Source organism: Castor canadensis, chromosome 15, assembly GCF_047511655.1.
Source record: "Castor canadensis chromosome 15, mCasCan1.hap1v2, whole genome shotgun sequence".
Classification (NCBI taxonomy): domain Eukaryota; kingdom Metazoa; phylum Chordata; class Mammalia; order Rodentia; family Castoridae; genus Castor; species Castor canadensis.
Window position 1 is genome coordinate 14009314 of NC_133400.1, and position 12878 is coordinate 14022191.

Sequence of the window (12878 nt, forward strand, 5' to 3'; positions counted from 1 at the left end):
TCCTCATGTACTCACTTGCTCCCACCATCACTATCCACCATGAAGCAACATGACTGAGAACCAGCCAATGCCAGTGCCATGCCCTTGACCTCCAACACCGTGACCCAAACCAACCTCTTCTTAAGTAGCCTGTGTCAGGTATTCTGTTATAGTGACAAAAGGGTGACTAATACAAAAGGTGATCGAAAATATTTTTGCCTTAACACCCAGCTTTATAGAGACCATGCAATGTGGTTTCATGTGTTTGCTCTTATTTATCTTTCCCAAAAGCAAGAAAAAAGTAGGAAAACCCTATACATACTTTTGGTTAAGAAATTAATCCTACATACAAGTTAGGGGAAAAACTATAGCTTCATGCTAAAATAAAGTATAAAATAACAAGCATTCCATTTTAAAACAAAGGCATGAAAAAGATATTCCATTTTATTTCATTTATTATTGTTATTGTTATTTTTTACAAACAATAAATTTGCTGCAACATGCTCTGGCTCATATTGAATTAAAAAATTTAACACATTTCAAAAATATCAAAAATACACTATAATGAGTCTTAGGACTACAATACGACAATGATTGCACAAAACCATAAGATATGAGCCCACTGTCTGGATGACATCCATTGGCAACAGTGAGGGGAACCTATAGCATCTGGGAGAGGGCATGAGATTTAGAATACAAGGAGCTTATGCTGATTGGCTGATCACCAAAGGAGGGAACAGAGCAGGTTTGACTGTAGCTGCTTTTCTCTACCTTGCAAGTGCTTACCCAACAATGGGGCAGTCACTAACTAGAGAGAAAGATAACTTGCCTCAGTGATTGGGGAGTCTGGAAGACTCCACCCAGAGGGAAGTAAAAAGTGACACCAGACAGTTCTACGGTGATGAGGCAGACATCACCGAATGGCTTGGAGACTAATTCTTTAGGAATTGGTGCATTTATCTGTAACAGCCAAGTGCTCCCTTACAGAGGTCTCATTAACAATTACTGAGTAGATAAAGGAGGTGAGCCTGTGGCTTTCAAGAACCTGCTTTTGCTGAAGGTCTACATGTGAAGAGCATCATGAGTCAGTAGATTGGCCAAACCTAACTGGCTCCATCTCTTGGAAAAACAGCACTCGCTACAAACAATTGTAATAGCACCCAGTGATGACCACACTGCTCGTGTTGGCGCTTCTGTATGCCAGGAAAATGAGTTCACAGACTTATTGCACGCATATACTACAGTAGTATAATAAAGCCTTCGCTTGTGTGAGGAGTGGTAATAATTCAATGACTTGACTCTATAGTGAACTATAGCTTCATGTCTTATCAACATTCATATTTTCAGATATATATCCAATCCTTTGGGTAAAATAAGAATCCCTTGGCTGGCAAGTCACATGCATTTTCCTTTCCCTGTGGGACTCCTGAACTGCACCCTTAACCAGGAGTGTTCTTCTCTGAGAAATTCTCTTAAACTTCTCTGTTAAATGGGAAGTAAACACATATACCCAAGAATCATGCAGAGCCAGGATCTCTGTGCTAGAAATTGCCATGCTCTGCCCACCTGTCACCCAGTGAGTATAGTTCTAGGAAGAAGATCACACTCACTGGACACAAGATTACTGGCCTTCCTTGACAGCCTACTTAGGTAACACAATGTCTACAAATTACCGCATAGGTCAAAAGAGCTGTGTTTCATATTTTTGGTAATGGACTGTGGCCTTTTTACCCTCTGTTTTAATACAGAGCAACTGCAGAAAGACACCAATGAAAAGAAGTTGCAAAAACAATAACCAGATTTGGTATAACCTACATTAAGGTTCTCAATACAACCTAAGATTCCTGAAAACAACTCTATCACATAAAAGTACATTTGGAATTTCAGAGTTCTGCTGACCAAAAAGTAAGTACACTTACTCTTGGCAAGGTCATTTCAGAACTGGGTTTTGAGGTGGCTCCAATAAGTAGGGTGGGAAACAAACAAGACAAGAAAAAGGTTCATAGATAAAGGACAATATTTATAAGACTATATACTATTAAAATGGTATTTTTTCCAAAATAACTTTCATTTTTAGACATCACTATTCTATAACCAAAGGTTTTTCTGAGTAGGAAAATGTTTTATATCATCCATCACTATCATGTTGCATTTTCATTCATTTTCATTTTCCCATATAAAAATAAGGTGGCAATGCACCATTGTCCCATCTTTGTAACAGCACCTAAACTTTGTGTGAGCCACCGTGTTCCCCACTTCAAAGACCTGAGTTCTAACATTTTTTGAGTGCCAACCAGCAGTTTGACAGAAAAGAAGACAAGTGTTCCTAACAAATTGGGGACTCAAGTTCAGATTCTTGAGGGGTTGAACATGAGGCAGTCATTGGAATAATAGAAAATCCCCCATGAGTGGGCCACACTGACACATGCACATGGGCACAGGGCCTGTGAAGATGAAGAGATAGGACTATTTGCAGACTGTTATCTGCTTTTGACTATTGCTTTAAACAAAACTTCCCCCAAAATACAAAGGAATAAACATATACTTTCAACCTTATACTTAACATTTTGTTTCTGATGAAACAAATTAAAAATTGTTCCACTCTATTTTCTTTAATTGTGAAATGTTCCAAAAACATCATAGTACATTTCTCATTGAGTAAAATCAAACAACGCTAAAATTTTGTAGGAATAAGAAAGAATTAATTTTCCTAGGTAAATCTTCAAATGGAAAAAGCAACAGAAATATTTTACTAGGGCTGTGTGGAATGTGTGAAAAAAAAAATTAACAGGATTTCTGTAAGCTTAGGAATTTCTCAAGTAAGAGTTTCTCATATTGGTATTAAGCCCAGTCCTCTGAGACTACGTAAAGGTGAGTCAGCGGTTTTCAGAAGGGTTCACTGTCAAACACTATCAAGTGAGCTCTGGAGAAAGAGAAGGAACAAGTTTAACCTGTGAGCTCCATCTGCCCATCTGTTCTCAGTCAGCCTCCACCTGACTCTGATGTCTCAGAGTCATCTGGTGTAACTCAAGGTGACTTGGACACCAGCAGTGTTAGCCTTGGCCCTACCTATCAGGAGGGTGACTGCCAACTCTACCACATTAGGGAAAGAAACCAATCCCTAAATGCCAATCTTGTGATCTGCTAGGATCATAATTCCTAGCAGGTGACACATTAGTCAAGGAGTGATTCTGTTTTTCTGATTTCCCCATCTTCATCCCCAAAAGAAGATCCTACTACCCCAAGCTCCTCAGGAGCTTTCACAGTGTGACATCCAACAGTTACACTAATTTCCAGAGCCCTTCCAAGTACCCTCAGAGAAGGCTTCAACACCCAATTATCTCTCTGCCTATGGACAGAGGGGCTGGGCTGTCTCTAAAAAGATTGGCTCGAGTGCAGATTCAAAAATAGAAAGTTCACAGTCAATGAAAAGTGCTCTCATTACATTACATAAATTATCTGTTTGACTGGTTCTCTATCTCCAATAAACATCATTTTGATAGGCTATATTCTCGTAGAGAAGAATGAAAAGCCATGTGACTAATCACATCACACCCCATTAGTTAGTCTGAGAGATAAAGTGATTTCTCTGTCATAGAGATCCATCAGCAGCAATTAAAGGGAATCAACCTTCAGTTATTTCCTCCACAGAAAAAGTCCCTTTCCTGCCCAGGCAGGCAAATTCTTAAAATGATCCTAGGAGAGAAAGGGTTAATGGCAGGTGGCAGGACTGATACAGAACATCTGCTTTCTTCCCAGTAACTCTGGGAATTCCAATGCAGGTTAAATACAAAACTTAACACTGATGGCAGTACTGGCTCATTCAGAGCCAGATCCTGATAGCTCTCACCTTTTTTGGCTCCAAATTCTACCCCACTATCTATGGTTAGAAACATGGAGGCAAAGTGCCTCTGGAAGGTCCCTTCCCCAACACTACACGGTACTCCCTCAGACCACACCCACTAGGGGCAGAATCACAGCGCTGTGTCAAACTCCTCTGGGGGCTCAGTCCGATCCTCTTCACTGGGCTCGGGCTCGGGCCTGCTTTCCTGCTGCTGCTTCATTTGTTCCTTCACTTCTTCCTCCAGGTCACGCGGTACAACAAACTGATCCTCTGGCTCCAGCTGAGTGGGAGCAGCAAAATAGCCAGTTTTCCTCTTGGGTGCTTCTGTGGCCACTTCAATGAGGTTCAGGCTGTCCTCAAGGGGCACAATGGAACCATTGGAGAGCTTCTTTCCATAGAGGCAGGAGGTGGAGGGAGACTTCTGTAATTCCATTTTATCCTTGCTCATTGGCAAAAGTATGCCACTATTCACACTGTTCTGTCTTCGGATCCCAAAAAACAACCCTCTAGCATGTTCCTCAGGACGCGGGGTGGAAGAGTTCTCTGTAAGAGTAGGAGAATTCTCCCGATCTCTTCCTCGGCAGCAGTGAATATCTACCTCTACTTCTACCTTGCTACCATTGGTTATGACCCCTTCAACAGGCTGGTCATCATCACTGTCCAGGCCATTGTCAGACTGATTACTGGAGAAGGTTGCGCACGAGGGCTGGCGCTGAAAAACCCCGGAGGTGGGTGTTGGGTGGAGACTGCAGCGCCTCTCTGGCCTTGGAAGCAAGCCAGCTTCCAGGCCCACAGTGTTATGTTCATCAGAAGCGGTGGAGCCCACTTCACTGCTCACCTCTGAGGTGGACATCTCACTGCTGAACTCTGAAGCAATGCCACTACTAGAGGAAGGAGTGGTTGGTTTAGGGGTATCCTTGAGAGTGGTGGCTGAAGCAAATCCCACAGGACCTGGGAGTGTGATCCCGTTCATTTCGCAAGTACAGCCTTCCTCACCAATGTTCAAATATACCACCATTGCTCCCACGTTGTCCTGACAACCATAGCTCTGTGCTAATGTGCACAGCTTCTTAGCAGCTGCTAATGGGTCTTGAACATGACGTACTACATTAACAGCTTCTGTATATGACAAGTGTTCCCACAATGCTTTGTTTCCCAAAATCAGCAATTCATCTTGAATGGTAAGTGGAGTGGAAGATATGTGGGGCTTGGGGAGGATCCAAGGGTAGAGGTATGTACAACCCAACATCCGGGTACAGCAAGTTACCCCATTCACTTTGTTGTCCTAGAGACAAGCAGAATGCAAATTTTGAGAAACAAGCAACAATAACCTGCATTTTTTTTTTATCTTTCTAGATCATGATATTTAGGAATCTATAACAAAATATAATTGATATTATAAAACAAATGTAGAAAAAAAATCTACAGAAAATCCTAAAAAAAAAATAACATATGGTTATTATATCAAGTAGTTGAGGGAACTGAAGTTAAATCTAATTAAAAGTGACTAACAGGCACCACCATATCAAAAGACATTTATCCTAACATGAAGAACAGGTTTCAGCATGTCCTTAAACAGAGAAACATGTGTTTGAAAAACAGTAGAACTGTCATTAATTCTCCATCACTAGTGTTCTGAGAGAGGCCACAACACAGATGAATCACTAAAAACAATTTCTTGTGTAAAGGCACAAATGGGACTGAAGAGATTTCAAATGAGATAGGTTGATTCTCAGTAATTAAAGCATTAACTAAGGTCTAAGATTACTAAACCTAAAAAGGGAGAGTCTGAAATCTGTAGCACAATTTACCTACTCTGTAGGAAGTGTACCAAGAATGAACATCAGATCAAATAAGAACCCATGTGCTTCTAAGCTGAGAGGAAAAAGAATCACCCTGGTTGCAGGTTTGGAATGTTCATATGTTGGATACTTTTGTATTGATTTCTCTTCAAGAAAAAACAAATGCACTGGAGGTGTGGCCAAAGGTAGAGCACCTGCTTTGCAAGTATAAAGCCCTAAGTTTAAACCCCAGTCCTGGCCCCCCCACAAAAAAAAGAAGAAAGGAAAAATACACAAAAGCTCTAAAGTCATCAAAAAATTAATTTCACAGCTATAGCTGCTCTTTGAATGAAAACTCTGGCTTCTTATTTACCAGAATTTGTCACAAACTATAAACTTTATTTCCTTTATCTGTAAAATGAAAACAAAAGTATTTCTTTCACGGAAGTTATTGTTGAAGATTAAACCTAAACAACATTATCTAAATTCTGTAAAAACAGACAAGACAGCAGGCAGAGTGGCTTAAGTGGTAAAGTGCCTGCCTAGTAATAAGCCCTGAGTTCAAACCCCAGCACTGCCAAAAAAAAAAACCCAACCAGATTAGTCAAACAAAAAGCTGTCGTTTATCTTCCATTTGTTTTGACTGAAAGACTTTCCTAGGATTAATGCCCCTTAAGTCCAGAGTCCTAACTATATCAACCACATTATAATAGTACTTGTTGATTATGTTCTTCCTTGGATGAGATATAAGATGGATAGTACTTTTCTGACTAAACAGAGAGCCCAGAAATGGACCTATAAAAGTATAGTAAAGCTGAGCGCTGGTGGCTCATGACTACAATCCTAGCTACTTGAGAGGCTGAGATCAGAAGAATCACTGTGAGAGGCCAGTGAAACCTCTTCTCAACCAATAGTTGAGCATGCTGGTGCACAACCGTCATCTCAAGCTATGTGAGAAGCTGAGATGGGAAGAGTTGCTCTTTCAGGCCAACCTGGGAGGGAAAAAAGTTTATGATACTCTCCCCTACCACCCATCTCAATGGAAAAAAGCTGGACATGGTGTGTGTGGCTGACATTCCACAGCAATTGAGGAAAGCATAAAATAGGGACAGTTTCGGCCAGCCTGGACAAAAAGCAACACCCTATGTCCAAAAATAACCGGAGCTTGGTTTAGTCCTAAAAAAAGGACTGGGGGGCAAGTTCAAGTGGTAGAGTGTCTGCCTACCAAGCCCAATTCCCTGAGTTCAATCACTAGCACCCCCAAAATTTATCTATCTTATCTTTATCTATCTATCTATTTATCTATCTATCTATAATAAGTGATCTTTGACAAAGGAACAAAGAGAATACAATGGAGAAACAATTCTTAACAAATGGTACTGAACAATTGGACATACACATGAAAAAAATCTAGACACAGAGTTTACACTTTTCATAAAAATTAACTCCAAATGGGTTACAAACCTAAATGTAACATTCAAAACCATAAAACTTCTAGAATATAACACAGAAGAAAATATAAGTGACCTTTAGTTTGGCCATGAATTTTTAGATACAACACCAAAAGCATAATCCATAAAAAACTGACAAGGGGGACTTCATTAAAACTAAAAACTTCTGTTCTGCAAGACACTGTTCAGAGAATGGAAAGAGAAGCCCCATACTGGAAAAAAATATTGGCAAAACATATATCTAATAAAAGATCTGTTTCTAAAATTACAAAGAAATCTCTTAATACTCAACAATAAGGCTCAAAAGATAGAGTACCTATCTGGTAAGCATGAGGCTAACTAAGTTCAAACCCCAGTACAGTGAAAAACAAAACAAAACAAAAAACTCTACAATAAAGAAACAAACAAGCCAATTTAAAACCATGAACAAACCAATCTAAAATGGGCAAGAGATCTGAACAGAATCTTTGCAGTATACCATGTTCCCATATAATTGCTAATGTCTCTCTGAAAACAAAGTTATACTAATTTTTTTTTCTAGTACTGAAGCTTGAACTCAGGACCTCCACCTTTGAGCCACTCCACCAGCCCTTTTTTGTGAAGGGTTTTTCGAGACACGATCTCGTGAACTATTTGCCCAGGCTGGTTTTGAACTGTGATCCTCCTGAGTAGCTAGGATTACAGGAGTGAGCCACAAGCGCCCAGCACTAATTTCTAAAAAAGGAAAAAAGCTATAAAAATAGTAGATGCTTGATGTTTCATTATAAGAAAAAGAACACTAGAGCACACTAAAACATATATAGTATGAAGAGGAAAAATATCCTCAGACTTTGCATTTCAGAATGGCGATGCCGAACTGTAGTCTTTCTTTTCCTATTTGGAGAAACAAAACCAGATGAGTTGGGAACTAAGGAGGCATGACATTCATTTTACTTGCTAACTATTCATTTAAAGGATCACAAATTAGGGCTTTCATTTCTAACTAATTTTGTTTTCTTTTTGCTACTCACTTACTGTTCAGTAGATTTTCTTCTAAAAGCATTACTAAAACCCTATGAACTCAACATTTATCTGGATTGGATATAATTGATAAGGCATGATAGGAAGAAAATGGACCTGCACTGCCTCTGAGAAAAGCAGTCTTCACTGCTGCTTTGGACAGTACAAGTGGCTGGAAGAGAGAGAGAGATGCACCTCTGTTATGATGGCTTTTTGGTCCTTCACCCTTAGTGCTTCCTCTGGGTCCTGTTCCAGGCTGAAGACTTTAGAGAGGGGCACTGGTTTCCCACCTCTGCACAGGACTGCTTGGCACGTGCCAACGTTGGCCACTGTCAAGCTAAAACTACTTGTTGGGTCAGCAGTATCAGGGCGGATGTAGCACAAGAGAGCAGAGGAGCCCAGCTTCTGGCCAGCCATTCCCAATTTCCTGTTTAGAAAGAAGACAATGAAGACTTGGTAGCTAGTTTTAGAGGAAAGTGGAGGTCCTTCAGCTTGTTTTTTTGCAATGGGACTGTGAACCAGCCTCAGGCTTACTCACCTGAAGGCAGACTTTTGCTATAAGTATTTTGCCTTTCTGTCTCAGATGATGAAGAAAAGAAACTTTAAAAGGAGGAAGAAGACAGTGTAGAGACATCTTTCTCTACTGTTTCTGTGTCTGATTAGAGACTTTCAAATTCAGGGGTCTTAAAAATATCAGCATACCATAATCATCTGAAGGGCCTGATGATTGCTGCAGCATAGACTGTGGGCCCTGCCCCCAGAGTTTTTGATTCAGTGAGCAAGGGGCTAGCCCAATAATGTGCATTTCTAACAGAAATGCAGAGGGTGCTGAGCCTGGAATAACACTTTCAGAACCACTTAAGTTTTAAGGCCCTCATGGGAAGGATCATGATTCTCCTTGCATTTCCTCCATACACACAGTATCCATCTAACCACACTTAGGAGGCAATACAAACTCAGGGCAAATACCACACAAGAATATAGTTTCAAATCCCAGCTCTACAATTACTGACTATATATCCTCAGGAAGTTATTTCTCTAAGAAATTTCTTGATAAAAGTTGTTTTGAAAGATATAGAATGAAAAATGAGTCTGTAATACCTGACTCTTGGAAGATGCTCCCCTTTCTTGGGAAAGAAGTTCATTTTCCCAAACCTTTTATTCTGCTAAGTCTCTAGCTCAATTCTACTGTAAAACTGACTCCTTTACCAATACCTTGCTTTGTATTAGTACGATAGCTACACCCAGCTCAAGTCCATTTCAGCCTTGATTATACAAGTTTACAGCCTCTCAGTTGTTCACATCCTTTAGGCCTCACACCTAGTGTGGAAGCTGCTCCATCAGGTACCAAGAGATTTTTCAATAGTTTGGATATGAGGGTTTTGCCCTTAAGTGGCTTCAATGTTCATGAAAAGACTGGCTGGGAAAACACCAATAACACATATTCTAAATACATGGATCTGACCATCGCTCATTAACCCTCTGTAGGTCACTGACTCCAGAGAATCTTATGAAAGCCTACCACGATCCTCCTCCAAATGTACAAATACATATATAGACACGCAACCTGTTACACATAATTTCTGAGCTTCCTAGATCCTCAGCAGCTTTTGGGTTCAACAGAGAAGGCAGATGACGCCACCGGTTCTTTAAAGGGGCAAAGTCCCCACACTTCTGATGACACTAAGAGAATGATCGTGGAAGAAAGAGCAGGATCTCTCCCTGAATGTGCAACCATAAGCCATGGCCTTCTGCTTTAGAGATTTATTTCCCAAAAGTAGAGCTGAGTTAGGGATGAGTCAAACCCCCCTGCTTACCTGTGAGACACCAAGAAGGTGTTGGTCATGAACACTGTGTCATTTGTCGACTGCTGTACCTCTTCCAAAAGTACATCTGCCATTGTACACTGCAGCAGGCGAGGGAGCTCCTCATTTCGGTCCCCATCAAACATGCCATACACAGCTCCCACCCCCTCTGCAAAGTTATCCATAGCTAAGGCAGACACACACAGCCTAGAATAGAAAGATGACGACCACGACCATCAAAACAAGTTACTGGCAAAAGCATTCTTTAAAAAAGCAAGTATTAATTGAAGGTGGAGAAGCACAGTGGTAAATATTAATCTACACATGAACAGAGTCCCCAGATAAGATAATTGAGCAGCGTCTGAAGAGCTGACATCCTAAGGAAAGGGGAATTTGCCATATATGTATTTGTTTTGCAAAGGCTGGAAAGATAAGATGTTTTCTTGTCATACTGATCAAGAACTAGTACCTTCAGTCAAAGACCACCAGAGCACACCTGTGGCTGAAGTTGAGTTTATTACTTCTTGCAGCAAGGAAGAATATACATCATGGAACCCTGGGGTCTGTAGGGAACAAATTGCTGGAAGAAACCTAACATAGGATTTGGCCTTTGGTTCGACCATTTTGGGGAAAGTCTAAGGAAGTGGAGGGTTATACCAGATTGGAGGCTGTCAGAAAGCAGGGCCATAATATGGTTGGGTCTCTCAATAAATCTTATAGATAGGGAAGAAAAATTAGCATGAGGAGAAAGCCACGAGGGGTGTTTGGTATTTTGTGGACTGCACATTCATTTAGTTTTTGTCTTACTTTATCATGGTCTCAGAGGGATCTTATCTGATATTAATGTTCTGATTTGGTTTTGTGTGATAGAAGAAAAACATGGTCTAGCTGTGATCAAACCAGTCCCCAGGTGCCAGGCACTGCCTTTTCTCTTTCTCATCTTCCAGGGCCAACATACTCACTTATTTCTCTGTCCTGCCATTTCAGCCAGTCCATGGCTCCAGAAGGTTGATGTCACTGTAGAGTCTGTAGTTGGCAAAGGTTTCTGATCAATTTTCAAGGTTGTGATATGGCTATAGCAGGTAAAAGAGGGGAAAATTAAACCATATTCTCTTTTGCTTTTAACAATAAATAACATGTTTTTATAAAATAATGTCTTGACAGACTAAGATACATTTCCAAAGAGACTGAAAGAAAGTGGTATGATGAACTCCTGGCTCAAATGTAGGAGAAAGAAAAGAAAGAAGGAAGAGAGAGAAACAGGGACCAAATATTGCCACAATTAATGAACCACACTGGGCTGGAGGTATGGCTCAAGTGGTAGAGTGCCTGTCTAGAAAGCACAAAGCCCTGAGTTCAAACTCCAGTACCACCAAAAAAGAAAACCCCCAAGTAGCAGCCAACTGCCTACTTATTTTAATTATTACAATACCATGAAGTCTTGGAGCAAGAAACTTGTATTACCTCTTACGTGACTTGTGCTAGCCACATAAAATTATTTGGTGTGTGTCTGGGTAGTAGCCATGTAGCAGTCCCAATAAAAAACAGACTAACTGCTGGATAGAACCTAGGGCATTCTGGCCCAACTCATTCTGTTCCTTTAATTAAGATCTCTCCAGCCCTACAGAAGATCACAGATGACTGGCAGGCCTCAGAACACATATGGATTTTTCCTACCTAAACATGTCCAATGTCTTGTGTTCCAGAACCAGATTTGTATTTCCGGTCAGATCAAGATCTTGTAGTGTAGCAGGCAGAGCCTCTGGAATTAGGATTTCTGTCAAGTCATTGCAACTTAGGTCTACGAACTAAGAACAGAAAAATCAAAAGAAAACACAACATAGCTCATTCTCTACCCCAAACATTTACTCACTACTCTATTAGAGGGAGCTTAACTTCCTCCCGGAAAGAATCAAGTACACTTAGATCCCAAAATGAGTATCTCAGAAAAGAAAAATCTTTCTTCCTTATGTGAAGTGAATAGCTGCATTCACACTCCTTTCTTCTTCCTTACAAGGGAGGCATCTCACTCATATTCCTCCTGCTTTTCCCCCACAGAGACATCATGCCAGCATGTAAAAGTACATGGATCTGGCCTAGGAATAGTGTCTAACACCTATGATCTCAGCTGCTTGGGAGGCAGAGATTAGAGGATCATGGTTCAAGGCCAGCCTGGGCAAAACATTAACAATACCCCATCTCAACGAACAAGATGAGGATTGTGAGGGCGATGAGGATGTGAGGGCGATGTGGCTATGACATCTGTCACTCCACTGATCGCCAGGGTTGATCTGGCTGGCCAGGTGGGTGTCCCCTTCCTCCCTCACTGCTCCATGTGCGTCCCTCCCAGAGCTGCACGCTCCGTTGAAGAGGACGACCATCCCGGATAGAGGAGGACCGTTCTTCGGTCAAGGGTATACGAGTAGCTGAGTTCCCCTGCTAGAACCTCCAAACAAGCTCTCAACGAACAAGCTGGGCATGGTAATGCACACTGGTAATCCCAGCTATGCAGGAAGCATAGATAGGAGGATCAAAGTCTGAGGCCGGCCTCAGGTAAAAATCCCAACATCCTATTAGAAAAATAACTTAAAGCAAAAAAAAGGTTGTAGGTATGGCTCAAGTGGTAGAGTGCAAGGCCTTGAGTTCAAATCCCAGTACCAAAAAAAAAGAAAAAAATGTAAAAATACCTGGATCTGAGGCAACTGCAGTATTTCTGGGAAAATGCTGATGTTGTTGGAGTGTGCAACAAGGGTGTGCAGCCTTTTGCAGTTTGCTATGGTTGTAGGAATGGTTTTAAGCTTGTTACCACTTAGGTTCAGTTCTTCCAATTGCTCCAATTTATTTAGTTTGCTGAAAAAGAAACACTAAAATACCAGACTGCACCAAAAAAGAAGATGCCAAATCAGTGCTAGTTTATAGCAGCCATAGAGTACAGAAGGTTGCCTGGTCCACTGCATAAGACCAGGGCAAGGGAAACAATGAGACATCAGCCAAGCAATGGCTCACCAATGTGACTGAG

The 12878-nt window shown here is 41.0% G+C and overlaps 1 protein-coding gene across 2 annotated transcripts in view; it reads right to left on the reverse strand.

Moving 5' to 3' along the window:
- Positions 1-416: 416 nt before the first annotated feature.
- The window catches only part of Phlpp2 (PH domain and leucine rich repeat protein phosphatase 2), a 68710-nt gene continuing 56248 nt past the window's right edge, over positions 417-12878 (reverse strand). For both annotated transcript variants that reach the window (XM_020176125.2, XM_074055717.1), the window contains exons 14-19: positions 12547-12709; positions 11537-11667; positions 10822-10932; positions 9872-10066; positions 8250-8481; positions 417-5108 (exon numbers count right to left, since the gene is read on the reverse strand). In XM_020176125.2, the coding sequence (XP_020031714.1) occupies positions 3954-5108; positions 8250-8481; positions 9872-10066; positions 10822-10932; positions 11537-11667; positions 12547-12709 (1987 nt within the window). In that variant the 3' untranslated portion in view covers positions 417-3953. The remainder of the gene's footprint in view (positions 5109-8249; positions 8482-9871; positions 10067-10821; positions 10933-11536; positions 11668-12546; positions 12710-12878) is intronic.